The sequence below is a fragment of the Rana temporaria genome, chromosome 3 (genome assembly GCF_905171775.1).
Source record: "Rana temporaria chromosome 3, aRanTem1.1, whole genome shotgun sequence".
In the NCBI taxonomy this organism is placed as follows: domain Eukaryota; kingdom Metazoa; phylum Chordata; class Amphibia; order Anura; family Ranidae; genus Rana; species Rana temporaria.
Genome location: NC_053491.1, coordinates 481,126,950 through 481,150,827, shown reverse-complemented (window position 1 = coordinate 481,150,827; position 23,878 = coordinate 481,126,950). Strand labels below are relative to the sequence as shown.

General features: G+C 46.8%; 1 protein-coding gene across 2 annotated transcripts in view; it reads left to right on the top strand.

The window, feature by feature from the left end:
- The window catches only part of LOC120933672 (beta-1,3-galactosyltransferase 5-like), a 230,388-nt gene that overhangs the window by 6,468 nt on the left and 200,042 nt on the right, over window positions 1-23,878 (top strand). The window contains exons 2-3 of one of the 2 annotated variants that reach the window (XM_040347008.1): window positions 9,799-10,387; window positions 12,123-12,922. The exons of the other annotated variant lie outside the window; for it this stretch is intronic. Of the exons in view, the coding sequence (XP_040202942.1) occupies window positions 9,799-10,387; window positions 12,123-12,643 (1,110 nt within the window). The 3' untranslated portion in view covers window positions 12,644-12,922. Of the gene's footprint in view, window positions 1-9,798; window positions 10,388-12,122; window positions 12,923-23,878 lie in introns of those variants that run through there. 2 annotated transcript variants of the gene reach the window in all.

The following is a 23,878-nucleotide window of genomic DNA, read 5'->3' as shown; positions in this document are numbered from 1 at the left end:
GACCGGGTGAAGATGGAAGTGCCCGGGCCCCGCCTGATTCATCACAGCGCAGCACTGGAGGGCTCAATCTGAAAATTTAAGTGTACACTAATGTGCTAATATGCTGTGTATACGTGTGCGTTGTGGCATAACCTACCCCAGGGCCTCTAAAAAGTAGTAATGTCAGGAAAGTTTACTACCACTTTAATATCACAGGATCCCAGGAACCTCTCATGGGGCCCCCTACTGACCCGGTGGGCGGTGGCCCTTGGGCAGTGCCTAAGTGCACAGTTGCCAACATTTTAAAAATATTTTCAGGGACACTTTTTTATACAAGTGCTATATTTAGAGTAGCTGAGATGCCCTATGTTCCTCTATACATCACAGTAGTAATCACGAAATGAAATGAGTACTAATAATGGGGCAGAACAAATATAAGAACTGAGATTTCCTTTAGTTGAACTATCAAAAGTGTGTCAATTCTAGAGCTGGAAACATTGAGGGTATTCAGTATAATTTTAAAGAACTGTTTTTGTGGGTAAGCGACATAGGGGAGGAGTATAAGTGGGAAGTATGTGCAGGTGAGGGAGAGGAATGTGGAGGGTCTAACAGTGGGCATTATGTACAGGAGAGGAGTGCAAAGGGTACGACAAAAGGCACTATGTACAGGAGAGGAGTGTGAAGGGTATGACAGTGGGCAGTATGTACAGGAGAGGAGTGTGGAGGGGATGACAGTGAGCAGTATGTACAGAAGAGAAGTGTGGAGGGTACGACAGTGGGCAGTATGTATAGGAGAGAAGTGTATGACAGCAGGCACTATGTACAGGAGAGGAGTGTGAAGGGTATGACAGTGGGCAGTGTGTAGAGGAGGAGTGTGGGGGTATGACAGAGGGTAGTATGTAACAGAGAGAAGTGTGGAGGGTATGATGGGGCAGTATGTACAGGAGAGGAGTGTGGAGGGTATGAGAGTGGGCAGTATGTACAGGAGAGGAATGTGGACGGTATGATAGTGGTCACTATGAATAGGAGAGGAGTGTGGAGGGTATGACAGTGAACAGTATGTACAGGAGAGGAGTGTGGAGGGTATGACAGTGGGCACTATGTATAGGAGAGGAGTGTGGAGGGTATGACAGTGAGCAGTATGTACAGGAGAGGAGTGTGGAGGGTGCAACAGTTGGCACTATGTACAGAAGAGCAGTGTATGACAGCAGACACTATGTAAAGGAGAGGAGTGTGAAGGGTATGACAGTGGGCACTATGTACAGGAGAGGAGTATGTAGGGTATGACAGTGGGCACTATGTATAGGAGAGAAGTGTGGAGAGTATGACAGTGGGCATTATGTACAGGAGAGGAGTGTGGAGAGTATGACAGTGAGCACTATGTACAGGAGTGGAAGGATGTTTAGGGAACTGCGTAGTGGTTAAGCGGGTCATACATGGATTGAAATTACGCCAATTATGCAGAGACCAGCCATAGTCAATCTATGTATGGGCTAGCTGGTTTTACACAAGTCAATCTATTAATCAACTTGAGTACAACCAGCCTGTTAGGTTTTTCCCAAAACAATCAGTGCTAACTTTAGTGTTTTTTTTAATGAATGAAACAGTTTATTTCCAAAAAAACACGTTTGAAAAATTGCTGCGCAAATACCGTGCTAGAGCTGCACAATTAATCGTTAAAAAATCGTGATCTCGATTCAACCCCCCTGACGATCTCCAATGCAAAGTTTGCTGATTCTTTCATATAACAAGTGGAAAGACTTTCAGCTGTCAAAAGAAAATATCTGGGCAGTCTGCCAAGTTTTTAACAGGAAACATTGTAACTAACATTTCCTTCTCAGATCAAAGGGATAAACTTCTGTGTGTAAGGGCTCTTTCACACGGAGCGGACCGTTTCTGGGTCCGCTCCGTGTGTACGCCAAAGCTGTCCCCGCTGAGCTGTCGGCGGATAGGGCGGTCCCCGCACACAGTGCAGAGAACGCCCTGTCTCTGCTCCACTCTCCCCTATGGGGGATCGGATGCAGACGGACCGTCTGTCCGTCTGCATCCGATCCGTTCCGCCGAACGGAAGAAAAATAGGGTTTCTTCCGTTCGGAAAAGCGGATCCCGACTGACGCGGACGCTAGCGGATGCTCCATCCGCTAACGGACGCGATCCCATAGGGATGTATTACAAGTCCGTGAACGGACTTGTAATACACGGACGAGCGGAGCCGACGTGTGAAAAAGCTCTAAAGAACAAATCCCCCAAGTTTGTAACAACATGAAACATTGTAACCAACTATCTTCTTAGATCAAACTTCTGTGTGTAAATGCGGGAAATTTAACCACTTAAAGTCCAACACTTGTTTCTTAAGTTAAAAAGCAATATTATTTGCTAGAAAATTACTTGGAACCGCCAAACATTATATATATATTAGCAGAGACTCTAGGGAATACAATGGCTATTGCTGCAATATGTTATGTCACACTGCATTTGCCCATTTCAATGAATAATAAAAACCATAAAACAAAACAGTGAAGTTAGCCCATTTTTTTTTTTTTTTTTTAATGTGAAAGATGATGTTATGCCGCAAGAATCGTGAGAGAATCGTGATCTATCTTCTAAGCAAAGAAATTGCAATTCTCATTTTAGCCAGAATCGTGCAGCTCTATACCGCGCAACATAAAAAGTGCAAAGACCACCATAGAGTAATTTTCTAGCAAAAAACAAATGATGATTTTTACATGTAGTAGAGAAGTGTCAGAATTGGCCTGGGTGGCAAGGGGTTAATTACCATGAGTAATATACAAATAATTATTATAAGCTCTGTGATCCTATCAGTCTGCTGTAGTGTGTCAGCTTGTATTTATATTGGCCGCTCTGTATGTAGCTTCTGACAGGCTGTGCAAGCAGGCCCGTATCTCCGGAACCATAAATGATAGCGTCCCATATTTTAACCAATTGTGGGGTAGCTCTTCCCATGCCTACCCCCAAATGTAGGGTTTCTGTGACCTCTGGTCGTCGAGCTACAACCCTCCAAAGTCGATCTTTTTTTTTTTTAAGATTTTTTTTTTGTTGGGGGCAAATGGGCCTATCTTGAGAAAGGGGCCTGGAGCTGCAGCTCCATCAGCCCCCCTGTTAATCCGGCCATGAATAGCCTGACATGATGTGCCCCAAGAATTTGGAAAATTTCGGCCATTTTAACCTTAATTTTCCTTTCCTTGTTGCTCATCATGTCAAGCTACTCATGGCCAACCTAGGCTGACATTAATTGCTCCAGGAAGGAAAATTTGCATATCTTTTACTAATCTTCTGCCATGATGCTGTGTGAAAGCACAAGAGTATTGTCTATAAAGGCTCAGACAGCACGTTGGAGTGATTGTCATAGAATTTCCTTGTTCGGCGTGTCCCAGAACACGGCTCAGTGTCTTCTCCAGCACAGGACGGACAGGTAGGAACACACGGGAGAGGAGCTCCATCCCAACCAGACAATCTCCTCTTTCTTACATTTCTTACAATGCTCTGTAGAGTCTCTGCTTGGTGGTCTTCAGGAGATAATTTTGGAGAGATACAAAGGAATTCATCATCATAGATCTTGATAATCGTGAGAGATATTTGTGGAAGAACCTGTTGCAGCGGTTGGTGTTTTTGTAATCCCACATGGTCATTTCAGCACCTGCCTTTCGTTTTTTTTTACCACTTATGGACCGCCGAATGCCGATATGGCTGACATTGGCTGTTTGAAGAGGGATATCTCTGTTATGGCAGCAGCTAGCTACCATAACCCGGGTTTAGCCGGCAGGCCGATTTCCGATAATGGTGGTCTCTGTGGCGGATTCACTGCAGAATCACCCTAATCGCGGCAGGAGTAGCCTGCAACACATGCGAACTGAATCGCCTCTGGGCGCTTAGTATCCTTTCCCTACTGTACTTTTGCCCTCAGAAAAGATGGGTTTTGAGTTTTTTTCTGAAGGCCAGGTGATTCACCTCCAACCAGATGCTGGTTGGTAGAGCATTCCATAGTCTAGGTCCTTGGATTTCAAATCTTCGTTCTCCTTTGGACTTGTATCTGGCTTTGGGTATCTGGAGTAGATTTTGATTGGTGGATCGCAGAACGCGATTGGGGTTGTGAGCTTTTAATGTTTCGCATAGATATTGGGGGGCGTTTCCTTGAACACACTTATGCATTAGGCAGAGTGCCTTAAAAGTGATTCTGTCTTTTACTGGCAACCAATGAAGGGATCTCAGTGAAGGTGAGATTGATTCCCATGTTTTTTTTCCCGTCACTAGTCGAGCGGCCGTATTTAGAACGACTTGTAGACGAGTGATTTGATATTTAGGGAGTCCGAGATTTGCATAGTCAAGTCTGGAGTTGATAAGTGTTCCCACCACGACTGCTATGTCTTCTTTTGGGATAAAGGGAATGGGCCAGATTAACAGAGCAAGTACGCGGGCGTATCTACTGATACGCCAGCGTACTTTCAAATTTCCCACGTCGTATCGTTGTTTTGAATCCTCAAAACAAGATGCGACGGCTTCTGGGTTAGATCTAACAGGTGTATGTCTTCGTACGCCTTCGGATCTAAGATGCAATACTTTGGCGTCCGCTGGGTGGCGTTCACGTCGTTTTCCGCGTCGGGTATGCAAATTAGCGATTTACGACGATCCACGAACGTACGCGCAGCCGTCGCATTTTCTAACGTCGTCTGTAGTCGGCTTTTTCCGGCGTATAGTTAAAGCTGGTATTTTGCGGCGTATAGGTAGAATTGGCATGTTAAGTATGGCCGTCGTTCCCGCGTCGAAATTTAAAAAAAAAAATTTGGGGGCGTAAGCCGTCCGTGAATAGGGATGGATGCAACTCAGGTCTAAGTTAAAAAAATGACGTCGTTGCGACGTCATTTCGCGCAAAGCACGGCGGGAAATTTCTGGACGACGCATGCGCAGTTCATTCGGCGCGGGGACGCGCTTCATTTAAATGAAACCTGCCCCCAACCCGCCCAATTTGAAATCCGCCGCCAGAAATACACTACGCCGCCGTAACTTACGGCGCAAACTCGCTGAGGATTCGAATATACGCCAGGTAAGGTACGGCGGCGTAGTGTATCTCTCATACGCTCCGCCTAACTAAATGTATGTGGATCTGGCCCCATAAGTCTGTAGGCGCAGCAGATGGTGGGATCCGCTGACTATTGACCCTATTTGTGCATCCATTGTCATGTGGGTGTCAAAAATGACTCTGAGACTTTTGACTTTGGTGCTAGGGGTAATGGTTTGTCCCAAAATGGGCGGCGGTGTCCATATTGGTGCGGGAAGTCTCTTTCGGTTGGTGTGAAACAGGAGAAGTTCTGTTTTTGAGCCGTTGAGTTTAAGGTAACTCTCCGTCATCCAATTTTCTATCAAAGTAAGGCATTTCTCTAGTCCGAGATAATGATCCTTATTGTTGCAGATGCGAAAATATAGTTGCGTGTCGTCCGCGTAGGAGTGGTAGAGTAACTTCTGGTTACTGGTGATTTAAAAAAGAGGGCAGAGATAGATATTGAATAGTACGGGTGACAAGGGGTGATCAAATACCACCAAAAGAAAGCTCTATTTGGGGCAAAAAAGGATTTTGTTTGGGTACAACGTTGAACGACCGCACAATTGTCAGTTAAAGCGACACAGCGCCGAATTGTAAAAATGGCTCTGTTCAGGAAGGGGGTAAAATCTTCCGGGGCTGAAGTGGTTAAGCTGCTTTAAGAAGGTGATTTTTTTTTTCAGGATTATTTGGTGATCTGCAGAAGATAATTCTGGAGAGATACAAAGTAACTAATTATCATAGAAATTCTTTATGTTGCTGAGAGAGGATTGTTGAAATAAATGTGTTACAATGGTTGGTGTGTTTGTGATTATACATGGTTACATTTTGGTGTTTCTTTTTGATTGTAAAGAAGTTAAAGCGGAGCTCCACCCTAAAGTGGAACTTCCACTGATCGGAACCCGCCCCCCCTCCGGTGTCACATTTGACACGTTTCAGGGGGGAGGGGGTGCAGATACCTGTCTAAAGACAGGTATTTGCACCCACTTCCGGCCACACAGTCTCGGGCAGACTGCAGGCAGAACGTCACCTCCCGTCCCTCCCCGTTGTGTTTTGGGAACACTCGGCTCCCAGTACACAGCGGGAGCCAATCGACAGGCGTTACTGTGAAAATGACAATTGCAGTTTGGGAGTTAACCACAAGGGGGCGCAGAAGGGGTTATGTATGACCTCATCTGTGTTTCTAACTGTAGGGGGGTGTGGCTGTAGGTGTGATGTCATCGATTGTGATTCCCTATATAAGGGAACACACGATCGATGCAGCCGCCACAGTGAAGAACGGGGAAGCTGTGTTTACACACAGCTCTCCCCGTTCTTCAGCTCCGGGGACCGATCACGGGACTCCAGCGGCGATCGGGTCTGCGAGTCCCGCGGCCACGGAGCTTCGGACCCCACGACTAGGCTTTAAGGGCAACGTACAGGTACGTTGATTTGCCCAGCCATGCCATTCTGCCGACGTATATCGGCGTGAAGGGGTCCTTAAGTGGTTAAGAGCTATGGGCAGAAGTGACGTTTTGACGTCACTTCCGTCCTGCAGTGATATGGAGACGGGTGGGGGCCATCTTCCCCCTCACTCGTCTCCATATCCAGGAAGGAGAAGGACCCGATTGCCTCCGCCACTACCGATGGCTCCGGTAAGCGGCGGAGAGCATGGGAGAGCAGCGGGAGGGGGGTGAGGCCCTCTCCCGCAGCCGATAAAAGTGATTTTGTGGCCAATCCACCGCAGAACACCATTATCGGAAACCGGACCGCCGGCTGAAGATGAGGATACCGGGGTCATGGTAGTTAGCTGCTGCCATAACAGAGATATCCCTCTTCAAGTGCCAATGTATATATTCGTGCTGCGGTCCGGAAGTGGTTTAAGTGGTTGTAAACCCCCACGGGGACAACAAAAAAAAAAAATACCTGCAAGACAAAGGCATAATGAGCTAGTGTGCATTGCATACTAGCTCATAATGATATACTTACCTCAGATCGAAGCCTCTGCAGAGGTACCGGAACACCGCTTTGGCCGGCGACATGTCTCCCGGAGTTACTTCCGGTTATCGCGGGCTCTGGCGCTGTGATTGGTTGCATGCGGGAGCTGGCGGTAACGGCACACTAGCTGAAGAAACGTCACGTAGGAGCTGTCTCTTCGGTGGGTGCGCATGTGCCAATGACGCAGAAACATGCATATACAGTGAATATCTTCTAAACTGTGCAAGTTTAGGAGAAGTTTAGGAGATCGAAGCCCCCATTGCGGTGCCTGTACACAGCACCGGCTGCCGACATTACTTCTGGGTATCGCGGGCTCCAGCGATGTGATTGGCCGGGGCCCCGATGACGTCACTCCCGGATAAATCTGACTCCAAATTACACTTTTTGGGGACCAGTGACATTATTACATTGCTCAGTGCTATAAAAATGTACTGATCAATCTATGAATGACACTGGCAGGGAAGGAGTTAACACTAAGGGGCGATGAAGGGGGTCAACTTTGGGGGGGATGGGCTGCCAGGGACATGACAGAGATCACTGATCCCGATCACTGGGAGTAGTAGATCCCTGTCATGTCACTAGGCAGAACGGGGAAATGCATTGTTTACATAGGCAGTTCCCCGTTCTGCCTGTGTACAAGGCGATCAAGGGCCGCCGGCGGACATCAAGCCAGATGAAGTATATTGGCGCGTGATGGCAGTATTTGGCACATGATGGCAGTATTTGGCACGCAATGGCAGAATCTAGGCATGTGATCGGGGCCAATCCGCCCTATAGGCTCACTATGCAAGCCGCTTAGGGCCCCGCAAAGCTGTGGAGGCCCCCCAAATTTTACTACAGGCCCCGCCTGGTGAGAAGTCATTTTCGGCCCCTCACCCCGCTTCTCAACTTGCTGGCTGCATGGGAGAAGAGGTAAGAAGTCGGCACCCCCCGCTTCCTCACTTTAATGTAAGATGTAATTTCCAACAGCAGAACACCCCCTCCCCCCGCCTCTCAACTTTAAAGTCACATGTCACTGTCGGCAGTGCCCCCCCCCCTGCTTCTCAACTTTAATGTGACATGTCATTTTGCTTAGGGCCCCAAGGAGGTCAGGATCGCCACTGCATGTGATGGCAGTATTTTGGCATGCGTTGGCACGTATTGGCGCGTGATGGAAGCTGTGGGTGGTAGTGGGCGGATTCCAGATCAACTTTTGCATCGGGCCCATAAGCTTCAAGCTACTCCTCTGCATCTTAATGCATTCCAGGTGCATCAAAACAAAAATGAACACAATTTTTTAGATGACTTTCTTAGGAGAGCAGTCACAACGTGAGTAGAAGAGCGTGTTCCCTGCCAGCATCCCGCAGAGAAGGACTCTTGCTCGATGTGTGGAAGTTAATGGTCTCTCTACAGATGTCCAACACACTCCCTACTTATGCTGCTGTAACGGTTAGGGGTTAACACCGTTTACGATATTCCATTCCACCAACCAAAGACAGCTTATCCGACACTCCACAATTCAGCAGACACGATCCATATGGATTTTCCCAGAATAACGAGACACAAGCTCTGTTCTCTGGTTCCAAACGAATGAATACTTTAATGGTAAACTCAGCTCTTCTCATACAGTTAGCAACCAAATATGGACAATGACTCAACTCCACCCACAACAATACACATTCCTTTAGATAATGACATTCAGATAATCTACATGAAATAATTACTAATCGTTACCCAGATGTTATGACTCCGCGATAAGCTATTCTTACCTGATACACAATACACATTCCTTTAGTGAACATAAGTCAGACATCTGACCTTTTAGATTGTGTTAATTCTCATCACATATTATCATCAAAAGAACTTTCACACAATACAGGGTTAGTTAGCATAGCACCATGAAATATCTTGGGAGCCAGGCTTAATTAACACAATAGACAATAGAATGCAATCACAGCAAGCTTTCATCACTACAGTCAGGTAGCTGGAGGTGATTAACATCAAGTAACATCTTAACAGTAGCAGACTTAATTAGCACCTCAACAGTCTATGTTCCACATTGAAGGATACACTCTCCTATTGACCTGTTGTGGTCAGAATTAACAACTATCCGTCAATACATGAATTATCATTACTGTCCCATCTCATGTAATCCGAGATAGAATTTCTCAGTCATCCTATGCCCCTATTGGACATAGGATGATCACCCTAGACCCAATATTCATTGGTGAAGCTGGCACAGGAGTACTCCGCATTCCTTCAAAAGTCTCAGGGTATCATGGGCCATTCCGTTACAGACGCGTACACACGGTCAGAATTTCCTATGGAAAAAGTTAGATGGGAGCTTTTCATCAGATATTTTGACGGTGTGTACGCCCCTTCGGAATTTTTCAGACGGACTTAGATAGAGAATTTCGTCGGAAAAACCATCCGAGTTTATTCAGACGGAAAAAAACGGTCCTGTGTACAGGGCATAAGTCCAACCTATAGCCCCGTGCTGATTGGAGAACACTAGCTCTGACCCAGAAGGGGAATGTGTCAGACTTCTCCAGAGAGACCACTGCTTCCACACATAGAGCAAGGCTCCTTCTCTGTACCATGCTGGCCTTTCTACTCAGGCTGTGGCTATTTCTGAAGAAAACCGACTGAGATATATGACTGATTTAAATTGAACATTCAATTGAGGATTAAACAGCTGTTGAGAGAAATGTAAAAACAATGAAATAAAGAAAAAAAGAGGACACGTATGAATAAATAAAGCATTTTTTTTTAATTATTGTATTAAAATTCTTGCTGTCTCTATCCAGGGCACAATGAAACGTAAAGGAATCCTCATAAACGCCTCCTTGTTCTCCATCGTGACTTTTCTGATGTTGAGATGGTCCATGAACACCAGAGACATCCCCCGAACTATGCGCTTTGCCCCAACACCATCCAGAACGCCGCTCCCTATAATGAGACAATCAGTAACCCTGTCGAGTGGCACTCACACTTATCATCTGAACCTAACGAGGTTTGAGGCGGAGTTCCCCCAACTACAGAGTTACAATTGCACACTCATCCAGGAGCCAAACAAAGAGGAACAAGGAGCAACCAACCAAAAACTTCTGATCCTGGCGGTGAAATCCCAACCCAGTACTGGGGCAATGAGATCAGTGCTGCGGAGGACTTGGGCTAAAGAGAGAGAGATCAACGGATACAGAATTAAACCGATATTCTTGTTGGGAAAGACGGGTGTGAAAGGACATATGGAAATGGCCAAATATGAGAGCCAAGAGTACGGTGACATTCTACAATGGGACATGACCGAAGGACACCATAACTTGTCCTTGAAAGAACGCTGCTTCTTGGAGTGGCTGTATCTGAAGTCACCTCAAGTGGATCACATTTTTAAAGGTAAGAGAGGAGCGCCCAGACTAGGAAAAACTAAAATATTTACATATTCCGAACAGGCACTTCAAAACAACTTCTCATTCAATTCTGGAATTATGGGCATTGTGGAGAAATTCATCCTCAAAATTCACAACAGAGGCACTGAAATCTTAGCTCTATTGCTATTACTTTTTTTATGGAAGCAGAATGTTGGCACCCTGCCAGTCCTGTACACTTCTACTCTACACAGTTGGTATTTCCATGCTGTTAGACACCAAATGAAACCAAACTTAGAATCTTTGTTACGACCTTGGAATAACTTCACATTACAAGCAACCAGGGAGGTCAATGACAGCTTGTTTTAAATATATTTTACTGCTTATTAAAGTGGACATTCACTCTACTGAGCGACTGAAGGTTTTTAAACTCCTCCCCGCCCTTTCCCCTGCCCCTCTCCCCCACAATATAAATCGATGATATGCATATTTTTTTGCTTTTTTTCTCATTTGCTGGCCCTGCCCCATGCTGCTGTTCTCACTTTGGTGAGAATAACATGTTCTGCTCACTCGGCCTCCTGGGATTACCTCATTACATATCCCTGGAGGATGCGGGAGCAGCCTCTCACCCCCCTCCTCTCCTGTGTGTCTATGTCTCTGCAGCCTCTCACCCCTCTCCTCTCCTGTGTGTCTATGTCTCTGCAGCCTCTCAACCCTCTCCTGTGTGTCTATGTCTCTGCAACCTCTCACCCCCTCCTCTCCTTTGTGTCTATGTCTCTGCAGCCTCTCACCCCCTCACCTCTACTGTGTGTCTATGTCTCTGCAGCCTCTTACCCCTCTCCTCTCCTGTGTGTCTATGTCTCTGCAGCCTCTCACCCCTCTCCTGTGTGTCTATATCTATGCAGTCTCTCACCCCTCTCCTATCCTGTGTGTCTATGTCTCTGCAGCCTCTCACCCCCTCTCCTCTCCTGTGTGTCTATGTCTCTGCAGCCTCTAACCCCCTCCTCTCCTTTGTGTCTATGTCTCTGCAGCCTCTCACCCCCTCTCCTGTGTGTCTATGTCTCTGCAGCCTCTCACCCCTCTCCTCTCCTGTGTGTCTATGTCTCTGCAGCCTCTCACCCCTCTCCTCTCCTGTGTGTCTATGTTTCTGCAGCCTCTCACCCCCCTCCTCTCCTGTGTGTCTATGTCTCTGCAGCCTCTCACCCCCCTCCTCTCCTGTGTGTCTATGTCTCTGCAGCCTCTCACCCCTCTCCTCTCCTGTGTGTCTATGTCTCTGCATCCTCTCACCCCTCTCTTCTCCTGTGTCTCTATGTCTCTGCAGCCTCTCACCCCTCTCTTCTCCCGTGTGTCTATGTCTCTGCAGCCTCTCACCCCTCTCCTCTCCTGTGTGTCTATGTCTCTGCAGCCTCTCACCCCTCTCCTCTCCTGTGTGTCTATGTCTCTGCAGCCTCTCACCCCTCTCCTCTCCTGTGTGTCTATGTCTCTGCAGCCACTCACCCCTCTCCTCTCCTAAGTGTCTATGCATCTTCAGCCTCTCTCAGTCACACAGAACAGAGAAAGTGAGGGGATGCAGAGATGCAATCACACATGATAGTAGGGTGGGGGGGAGCTTGCAGAGATATGGTAATACACAAGAGCGGAGGGGATATTTTTATTCATAAAATACAGTATAAGGTCTCTGCATTCTAGATATATACTGTAGATAGATTGATAATATCGTTAATGATCTTCATACGTAATAAGTGACTCTTTCCTCCCTACAGTTGACGATGATGAATTTGTGAACCCAGACGTGATTGTACAGTATATTACAGAATATGGATCCCCAGATACAGTTCATGGTTTTCACTATCATAGGCCACCAGTCCTGCGTCAGACCAAATACAGCATCACAAAGACTCTGTACCCTCAGCAACATTATCCAGCTTTTGTCTCCGGTGGCGGTTTTCTGTTCCCAGGAGCCTCAGTGACCGGCCTGTACAACGCCTCCCTTCTACTCCCTGTTTTCCCATTGGATGACGTATATTTTGGATTTCTCACTGTGGCGGCCAACCTATCCTTTCGGCATGACAGCCGCTTCTATGTGAAAGGATTAAAGTACGATGTGTGTAAGTACAAAGAAGCCCTGGTGGTCCATGGTATTAATGCGGAGTTCATGGCACGAATATGGCGGGAACTACAGAACAGCGAATGCTCAATGTCACACCAAGCTGGCAGACAGACGAATAACTTTTACAAAGGGGAAAAAAATGATTCCTCAACACAAGGACTAAAACACACCTGACTGGATGTTGGAGGCTAAATAATGGTTTTATTTTTTTAGAATATTATAATTATTTATGGTAAGGCGATTTGGAAGGTCCTTATGAGCCCCATATTGTTTCTTTTTAATGGTGATAGTTGACTAAGCAAGTAGCAAATCCAATATAGGGCTAGTTTGCTGGATCTCTAAATGACATGGGCACTGTACTCCATTTAAATTTTTCACAACTATCACAACTTTTTTTTAAATTATGTGTTCAAATGTATTAATCTATTTGTTTTATTAAAAAAAAACAAGAAAAAAAACTAATTGGGTTTATTATTGTGGATGTTAATTAGCTTGAAAATGGTGGTGGTGAGGTATGGAACTCTCCATTATTCAGTAAGGGGGGCTTTGCTTGCTCATCTTTTGTGCAATGTGGTTGAATTTTTTTTTTAAACTTCCTTCAATGTTCATGTGACATCTCTGTTTTTGAAAATATATATTTTTAATAATTTTGCAGAAACAAACAAAAAGAAACATATAAAACATTAAACGGCATCACACAACACACATAACACAAAAGACCTCAGCACTAGGCCATCAGTATTACTCCAAGGCTGGAACATGAGGATAGTAACAGCACTTCCACTTAGGGTTGCCACCTGTCTGGGATTCACCCAGACAGTCTCGGTTTTGGGTTCCTGTTCACCTGAAACCTGGACACATTATTCATACAGGACTGTGGCTCCCCAAGTGTAGCACCCTCTACCTTAGGTAGGTGCTAGAGTTAGTTTTTTTGGCCAGTGCAGGTAAATGTAGGCAGGCCCTAGCTGAAAGCTAGGCCTGTTTGTTTTGATCTGGGGGCTGGGAGTGGTTTAGTGTAGGCTGGTGACTTACAGGCAGTGTCACTTCTTGGTTACCTCCCTCTGGCCTCCAGAAGATTCTGGAAGCAGAGGAGGGGAGGAGAGGCGGAGTTGTCTGGTGGTGTGTTAAGGAGCCCTGACCAATACCCAACTAGGATTGGCAGGTGGCAGGCCTCCTTAAAGCGGAGGTTCACCCAAATAACATCAATATCAGACTAAATTCTTTATACTTCTAACATGTACAATTGGCATTTTTTTTTTTTAGGCTGCACATACCTTATAATCTATATTTGCAATTCGGCTTCCATGTACTTCTCCCGCGGGAGTAGGCGTTTCCAAGCTGTAGTGGTAGTGGAGGGCAGTATAATGGAAAGGGGGTTAGTGGAGGGCAGTATGATGGGAGGGGTGGTAGTGGAGGGCAGTAAATTGGGGCGGGGGTTAGTGGAGGGCAGTATAATAGAAGGGGTGTCAGTGGAGGGCGGTATAATGGGAGGGGGCAGTATGATTGGAGGGGGTGGTAGTGGAGGGCAGTATAATAGGGGGGGTTATTGGAGGGCAGTATAATAGGAGGGGTGGCAGTGGAGGGCGGTATAATGGGAGGGGGCAGTATGATGGGAGGGGGTGGTAGTGGAGGGCAGTATAATAGGGGGGTTGGCAGTGGAGGGCAGTATAATAAGAGGGGTGGCAGTGGAGGGCAGTATAATAGGAGAGGTGGCAGTGGAGTAAGGTGACCAGGTGTTTAAAATTAAATCCGGGGACATATTTTTTTTTTCTAGTAATGGCGGCAATCAGCGACTTTCTGCCCATCGCCCTCCTCACAGCCTCTCAAGTCTCACTCTCCGGGCCCTGGCTACTACTGGGTAGGGAGCGGAGGAAGATCACTTTGCCCAGGAAGGCAAAGAGATAAGCAGGCAGGTGGCTGGCCGGGACTTGACCCAAGGCAGAGGAATATGCGAGCGGAGCTGAATGGGCATGCAGGTGAAATATTCCCTCCACTCCGACCAGCACATGATCATCAGCAAGGGGCACAGATAATGGAAATAAATACACCCCCCTAAGCTAGTAGAAGCGGCAGAGCAGGGGTGTGTTATTCAGATTTTTTTTTTAATTCTGCACTGCCCCAGCCCTTGTTCAAATCCAATCCGGGGACGGACTTGGTCCGGGGACAGTGTCCTCAATCCGGGGACTATCCCCGGAAACCGGGGATGTCTGGTCATCCTACAGTGGAGGGCAGTATAATAGGAGGGGTGGCAGTGGAGGGCAGTATAATAGGAGGGGTGGCAGTGGAGGGCAGTATGTTGGGAGGGGGTGGTAGTGGAGGGCAGTATAATGTACAGCATGACTGGAGGGGTGCAGTGTATGGGATGGTGCAGAGTGACCATGAGTTACTCAGTCTCACAGTCAGGGCAGTGCAGGGAGCATTTCGCTTACCTTTCTTCCAGCGCAGGAACAGCCACCAGGGAAGAGGCGGAGTTGTGGGCGGAGCATAGGCGCGAGGCGGAATCCTCCACCGGCTCACTCAGAATGCTGGGGCTCCACTCTCCTCCTCGTCTTGACGTCAGTGGTTGTTATACGCCAGTCGGGCCATGCCTAGCAACCATTAGTTTTGGCAGTGAGCCAGGCAGCGTCTGGGGGGAAATGAAGCAGTCTCGGACAGAACTAGCACAGCGGGCAGTGAGGGACAGCGGCAATGCGGCAGCAATTTTTAGGGGGCATCAGATCGGCCAAGGGGGCGATTCCGGGACACTGTATACCCAGGACCAGGGACAAAGATGTCAATTACGGGATAATCCCGGGCAATCCGGGACACGTGGGCACCCTAGTACTATGCACTCCTTACACTTTTACCTAGGGAAGTATCTGTGGGCCCCCTTATTTTTTAGGGGCTTTTAGATTCTGATAAGCCCCTGATAACTTCCATACCCCCACAAGTACCTGGCTGGGGTTGTGGGCAATATGTACTTGTCCTCAGCAACATTCTACTGAATCTGCCTTACTAAAACTCACCAGTGACTAAGGATGAGCTTCGAGTTCGAGTCGAACTCATGTTCGACTCGAACATTGCCTGTTCGCCTGTTCGGCAAACAACGAACAATTAGGGGTGTTCGCGGCAAATTTGAAAAGCCGCGGAACACCCTGTTAAAGTCTATGGGAGAAATCGAAAAGTGTTCATTTTAAAGGCTAATATGCAATTTATTGTCCTAAAAAGTGTTTGGGGACCTGGGTCCTGTCCCAGGAAACACGTATCAATGCAAAAAAAAGTTTTAAAAACGGCAGTTTTTTCAGGAGCAGTGAATTTAATAATGCTAAAAGTGAAACAATAAAAGTGTAATATTACTTTAAATTTCGTACCTAGGGGGGGTGTAAAGTCAGCATGTGAAAAAGCGCATGTTTCCCGTACATAGAACTGTTCCTGCACAAAAGTGTAATTTCTGAAAGAAAAAAAGGCATTTAAAACTGGCTTTGCGGCTCTAATGAATTGTCGGCTCTGGCAATTCAGAGATGATTCATTCATAAAAAATAAAAATAAAAAAGCTGGGGGTCCCCCCAAATTCCAATTTTTTTTTAAATTTGGGGTGGAGTTCCCCTTAAAATCCACACCAGACCTGGATATTTGGGGGGAACACCATGTAATTTTTTTTTTAAATTGAAGGCGGGGTTCCCCTTAATATCCATATCAGACCTGAAGGGCCTGTTAATGGAATTTGGGGGGACCCCCAGCTTTTTTATTTTTATTTTTTATGAATGAATCATCTCTGAAATTGCCAGAGCTGACAATTCATTAGAGCCGCAAAGCCGGTTTTAAATGCCTTTTTTTCTTTCAGAAATGATACTTTGTGCAGGGACAGTTCTATGTACGGGAAACATACGCTTTTTCACGTGCTGACTTTACACCCCCCCTAGGTACGAAATTTAAAGTAATATTACACTTTAATTGTTTCACTTTTAGCATTATTAAATTCACTGCTCCTGAAAAAACATCCGTTTTTAAAACTTTTTTTTGCATTGATACGTGTTTCCTGGGACAGGACCCAGGTTCCCAAACACTTTTTAGGACAATAACTTGCATATTAGCCTTTAAAATGAACACTTTAGATTTCAAATGTTCGAGTCCCATAGACTTTAACGGGGTTCTAAAGTTTACACGAACATTTGGTGTGTTCGCAAGTTCTGATGCAAACCGAACAGGGGGGTGTCCGGCTCATCCTTACCAGTGACCTACTAAATGCTAAAACCAATGGCCATTACTCCATACCCATACAGTGGAACCTCAGATTACAAGCACAATCCGTTCCAGGAGAATGCTCATAATTCAAAGTACTCGCAAATCAAAGTGAGTTTCCCCATTGAAGTCAATGGAAACTAAAATAATTTGTTAAGCATTGACTTTAATGGGATGCAATACCGCATGTGGCCAGAGGCGGGGGGTGCCGGAGAGCCTCGGCTGACCTTGGCAAACCTCGGAAAGACTTCCTACCTGGTATTTTCGTGCATTTCAGAACGGCGCCGATTGGCTGCAATCAGCGATGTTCGGTTCTGCTTAGCTCCGGCGCCCCCCCCCCACCTCAGGCTAAAAGCGGTACTGCACACCGCTTTAGCTTAAATCGTGCTCGCTTTGCGAGACAACACATGCAAACCGAGTCACGATTTTTTAAAATACATGACTCCCCCCTCTCCTCCATGACTTTACCATTAATATCAACAACACAACCATTGGTCCCGTAACACATACCAGGCTGCTGGGTGTAATCCTTGACTCTGACCTCTCCTACAGCCCCCACATCCAATCACTGGCTAAATCCTGCCGCCTTAACCTCCGCAACATCTCCAGAATTCGACCCTTCCTGACTAACGACACCACAAACCAACTTATTCACTCCTCGATTATTTCCTGTCTTGATTACTGCAACTCTCTCTTTAACCACTTAACCCCTGGACCATATTGCTGGTCAAAGACCAGAGCACTTTTGCGATTCGGCACTGCGTCGCTTTAACTGACAATTGCGTGGGCGTGCGACGTGGCTCCCAAACAAAATTGGCGTCCTTTTTTCCCCACAAATAGAGCTTTCTTTTGGTGGTATCTGATCACCTCTGCGGTTTTTAGTTTTTGCGCTATAAACAAAGATAGAGCGACAATTTTAAAAAAAAATGAATATTTTTTACTTTTTGCTATAATAAATATCCCCCAAAAATATATAAAAAAAACTTTTTTTTTCCTCAGTTTAGGCCGATACGTATTCTTCTACATATTTTTCGTAAATAAAAATCGCAATAAGCCTTTATTGATTGGTTTGCGCAAAAGTTATAGCGTTTACAAAATAGGGGGTATTTTTATGGCATTTTTATTAATATATTTTTTTACTAATAAAGGTGGCAACATTATGGCGGACACTTCGGACACTTTTGACACATTTTGGGGACCATTGGCATTTTTATAGCGATCAGTGCTATAAAAATGCATTGGATTACTATAAAAATGCCACTGGCAGTGAAGGGGTTAACACTAGGGGGCGGGGAAGGGGTTAAGTATGTTACCTGGGTGTGTTCTAACTGTAGGGGGGGTGGAGTGACATGGGGAAATGACCGATCTTCTGTTCATACATCGTATGAACAGAAGATCAGCATTTCTCTCCCTGACAGGACCGGGAGCTGTGTGTTTACGGGGCACGCGCACTGGAGTCGGGGGAGAGCGGGGGCGCGTGCGGGCCTCCGGCGGCGCGCACGCGCCCCTAGTGGCCTGTGCGAGAGCCGACGTATAGCTACGGGTTCTCACGCATGGGAGCTGACCTGCCGCCGTAAAACTACGGCGGCTGGTCGGCAACCAGTTAATGGCTTACCCTTATGAAGGATACCCCCCTTCAGTCTATTATGAATTCTGCTGCTAGACTAATACACCTCATTAACCGTTCCGTGACTGCTGCTCCTCTCTGCCAATCCCTTCACTGGCTTTCCCTACCCCACGTGTAAACTTCAAAATGCTAACCACAACATACAAGGCCATTCACAACATCGCCCCATCTACATAACCAACCTCATCTGCAGATATCGTCCAAATCGTCCCCTCCGCTCCTCCCAGGACCTCCTGCTCTCTAGCTCCCTTGTAAACCTCCTCCGATGCTCGCCTTCAGGCCTTCCCCAAAGCCTCTCCCATCCTCTGGAACTCCCTACCCCAGTATGTCTGATCAGCCCCTACCCTTTAGGAGATCCCTGAAAACTCATTTATTCATTGACGCCTACCCCACACCCACCTAACGACTGTCCCTGAGCCACCGTCCCATTAAATCATTCTCTGCAACTATTACCTTTTGTACCACCACCCCCTCCCTTTACACTGTAAGCTCTACGAGCCGGGCCCTCATGTACCTTCTGTATTGAACTGTACTGTAATTGTGCTGCCCACCCTCTACATTGTAAAGTGCTGCTTAAACTGTTGGCGCTATATACATCGTGTATAATAATCATAATGATAATAATATGGGGACAAGGCGCTATGCCGGGAATGTCCCTTCTGGCAAAATACCCTCCCCATGTTAAGGGGGATGTGACCTGGTATGGGTCAGGAGTAGGGTTGAGCGAACCCGAACTGTAAAGTTCGGGTTCGGTACGGAATTGGGTTTTTCCCGAACCCGAATAATTGCAAAAAGTTCGGGTCCGGGATCGGAGTTCGGGAAAAAAAAAAAATGCTCGGAGGTCCCACGCAAATTCAATAACCAGACCCTTTAGGTCTGGTATGGATATTAAGGGGAACCCCGCCATCAATTAAAAAAAAATAAATGATGTGCGGTTCCCCCTAAATATCCATAACCAGACCCTTCAGGTCTGGTATGGATATTAAGGGGAACCCCGCTGTCAATTTAAAACAAAAATTACGTGCGGTTCCCCCTAAATATCCATAACCAGACCCGTTATCCGAGCACGTTGACCTGGCCGGCCGCAGAAAAGAGGGGGGGACAGAGTGCGTCCCCCCCTCTCCTGAACCGCACCAGGCCACATGCCCTCAACATGGGGAGGATGTCCCCATGTTGATGGGGACAAGGGTATCATCCCCACAACCCTTGCCCGGTGGTTGTGGGGGTCTGCGGGCGGGGGGCTTATCAGAATCTGGAAGACCCCTTTAACAAAGGGGACCCCGAGAAAAAGCAACTTAAGAAAAATGACCACACTAATGATGCGAAACCAGATTAGAGGCGCTAAGGGCTGGCAAACGGAACATGAGCGTATAAACGCACACTCTATAAGGTTGAAGTCTGAAGTGAGAAAAAAAAACAAAAAAACAAAAACAAAGGGGACCCCCAGATCCTGACCCCCCCCTGTGTGAAATGGTAATGGGGTACACTGTACCCCTACCATTTCACGAAGGAAGTGTAAAGTCTTGTAAAAAAAACACACACACACCGTAGAATAAAGTCCTTTATTAATAAAAAAATAAATAAAAAAAACTCCAGCGGTGATAATCCACTCGTTTCCGGCTTCCTGCGTTGTCCTGATCCTGCGACGGCTGCGGGTGATCTCCAGCGATGAAAAGATCCAGCGACGGGTGATCTCCGCTCCAGCGATGAGAAGATCCATCCGGAGCGCAGCATCCCCGACCTCCTCTCACCGCTGGACACAGCCCAGCGAATGACGCGCTGAAGCTGTGACATTACTTATATAGAGGAGGCAGGGCCACCCGTCACGTGACCCCGCACCCTCTGACGTACCCTCTGCTACGTCACTGGGGAAGCCCATGAAGAGGGAAGACTCTGGGCTTCCCCAGTGACGTAGCAGAGGGTACGTCAGAGGGTGCGGGGTCACGTGACGGGTGGCCCTGCCGCCTCTATATAAGTAATGTCACAGCTTCAGCCGCTCATTCGCTGGGCTGTGTCCAGCGATGGGAGGAGGTCGGGGATGCTGCGCTCCGGATGGATCTTCTCATCACTGGAGCCGAGATCACCCGGCCGTCGCAGGATCGTCTCATCGCTGGAGATCACCCGCAGCCGTCGCAGGATCAGGACAACGTTGAAGCAGGAAGCCGGGAACGAGTGGATTATCACCGCTGGAGTTTTTTTCTTTTTTTTTTTATTAATAAAGGACTTTATTCTACGGTGTGTGTGTGTGTGTGTTTTTTTTACAAGACTTTACACTTCCTTCGTGAAATGGTAGGGGTACAGTGTACCCCATTACCATTTCACACAGGGGGGGGGGGTCAGGATCTGGGGGTCCCCTTTGTTAAAGGGGTCTTCCAGATTCTGATAAGCCTCCCACCCGCATACCCCCACAACCACCGGGCAAGGGTTGTGGGGATGAGACCCTTGTCCCCATCAACATGGGGACATCCTCCCCATGTTGAGGGCCTGTGGCCTGGTGCGGTTCAGGAGAGGGGGGGCCTTTTTCCCCTCCTTTTTCGGGTCTGGTTATGGATATTTAGGGGGAACCACACGTCATTTTTGTTTTAAATTGACGGCGGGGTTCCCCTTAATATCCATACCAGACCTGAAGGGTCTGGTTATGGATATTTAGGGGGAACCGCACGTCATTTTTTTTTTTAAATTGACAGCGGGGTTCCCCTTAATATCCATACCAGACCTAAAGGGTCTGGTTATTGAATTTGCGGGGACCTCCGCGCATTTTTTCCCCTAAAAGTCCGTGTCCCATTGACTACAATGGGGTTCGGAGTTCGGGTTCGGGTTCCCGAACCCAAACTTTTTTTTTTAAGTTCGGGTTCGGACCCGAACCCGAACATCCAGGTGTCCGCTAAACTCTAGTCAGGAGGGGTAGGGGCGCATGCCCCCCCCTTCCTTTCATGGCCTGCTCAGATATAGGGCTGATATGGATGTTTGAGGGGGACCCATGTAGATTTTTATTTTGTCTTTTGTGTTTTTAAGATCTACACCAGACCCTCATCTAGGAATCTAGGACAGGGGTCTGGTATAGATGTTGGAAATTCCCAGCCTCCAGAGCTGTAATTTACTAGTATTAGAAACTACACTTTACATTTTTTAACTGTCAGTATTGCTGACAATCAAGCTATTTAAAGTATTTTACATTTTCTCTTCTCCTTTAGGCATGTGGAGAGGTGCAGCGTGGTGTGGCTGCAGGAAACACTCAGAGCCCAGTAGTAGAGAACAGAACTTGCATTAATGTTAGTTGAGTAATGCACAACAAGCCCTGCGGGAAGGCTCCTGCCAGGGAACACTCACAGAATATAACAGCGGTATGTAGCAGAGCAATTCTTGGATGTGCTGGCAGCGTTTGTCTTGAGAGGTGGAATGTGGCCTTGCAGATCTGTACAAATAGCAAAGTTTCCAGGAAGGACGGCCTAACCCTATCTTTTCCCTACTCATCTAGAACCTCTACCTACCACTAATCACTGTCAGACAGGTGACCTGCCCCTACACTACCCACACACAAAATGTGCGGGAAGCCTGGGAGCCAGGGCCTTAACTAGGATCTGCCTGACCCAAGATGGCTGCCAGAGTCACATCGGGTGGCCAAATCCAATTGGAAACCATAGAGGAACCATGTTCCTTTTGACTTCCCCTCCAACTGCAGTCAGGTGTCACCTACAGTGGAAAAAATAGACTGCACCTGCTCCCCATCAAATTAAATTTTCAAATTTGCTTTGCTTTGGTACATGTACCCTAAGGCAATGAGGACCTGGATGGCAGCCATAGCCCCACCCTGTGTTGGGACAAGGTCACCCAGCACCAAGGAAAAACATGCCAAACTGCACCTCACCTGTAACGGTCACCACTGTTTACAATATTCCCATTCCATCAACCACGACAGCTTATTTGACACTCCACAATCCAACAGACACGATCCATATCAATTCCCCAGAAATAACAAGACAAGCTCCGTTCCCTGAGTCAAAATGTATAAATGAACTTTAATGGTACACTCTCAGCTTTTTATGCAGTTACAGTTAATTACAGGGACAATGAAACTCTCCACCCACACATCACACAATGGGGGGTTTCAATACACCTTCTCTTAGACAATGACATTCAGTTGAGCTAATCATTAGTCATCTCCCAGACGTCCCGTCTCCGCATTTAGAGGAGGTAATTACTACAGCTTGACAAGTAACATTCCACATATAAAACAGTATTAGCATACAAAATGGAATGTCTAGGAGCAGCCCCAATTAACACCTCAAAAGCATGTGTCCTCACATTGAATGAAAACACTCCACTGACCTGGTGGGGTCAGAATAACCACTTGTAATATCTCAAGATATCCTGCAACATGACTTATCAGTAATGTCTTATCTCATGTAATTTATAATTAATATTTCCCAGTCATCCTATGCCCAAAAGGGGCACAGGATGGCCCTAGACCCAAGAGTCATTAGTGACGCTGGCACAGGAGTACCCCACATCCTTCAAAAGTCTCTGGTTGTCACGGGTCATTCCGTTACATCACCCATTTAGGATGTGCAAGCTTGACGGTTCTTACGCTCAGCAGTCACTCGCTTGTCAAAATCACTGCCGCTGTCACTTCTCCTGTAAGCTTTGTAACCAGTAGCGGCTTGTCCATATGGAACGTAAGGATACTATTCCATGCGTCCGACCCCTAATCTACATGCAGGGCTTCGGACGCATGCATTCCAATGTTTGTTTTTTTTTAAGCACATGATTAGAGCTAGTGGCTCTAATTGGCTTAAAAAAGGGGCGGGTTTGGGGCGCAGAGCACTAACATAGATTATCATGTGTATGTAGTCTTTCTTCAAAATTATGTTTCTCCTTCAAAATCTAAGGGAGTGTTCAGAGAGAAAACAGGGAAAGAACCCAACACCCAGAGATCAACAAACAGAAGCTACAGGCCTGATATTCCTCCACACCTTTATCCAGACCGTTTGCCGCCATCTGTCTTTCTCGAGACTCTGAATCTTCCCCACCTCACCAAGAATCTCACACCACCACCACCGGAACAGGAAGGACTTTCTGCCGAAGGGATACCTGACACTGTGCATTTCAGGTGTAATATCGGACTACTAAGCTGATTAGAAAAAGATAGCTAGATTCAGTAAGCGTTAGGTCGGCGTATCAGTAGATACGCCGACCTAACTCAGAATCTGCGCCGACCTATGTTTAAGTGTATTCTCAAACAGAGATACGCTTAAACATATCTAAGATACGACGGCTTGCGCCGTCCTATCTTACGTTGCAATATTTAGGCTGGCCGCTAGGTGGCGCTTCCATTGCGGTCGGCATAGAATATGTAAATCAGTAGATACGCCTATTCACAAACGTACGCCCGGCCGCCGCAGTACATTTACGCCGTTTCCGTAATGCATTATCAGGCCTAAACTTATTCCATCTAATAGATGGAATAGTAATGTTAAAGTATGGCCGCCGTTCCCGCTTCGAAATTTCGTTTGCGTAAGTCGTCCGTGAATAGGGATTTACGTCGTTTACGTCCACGTCTA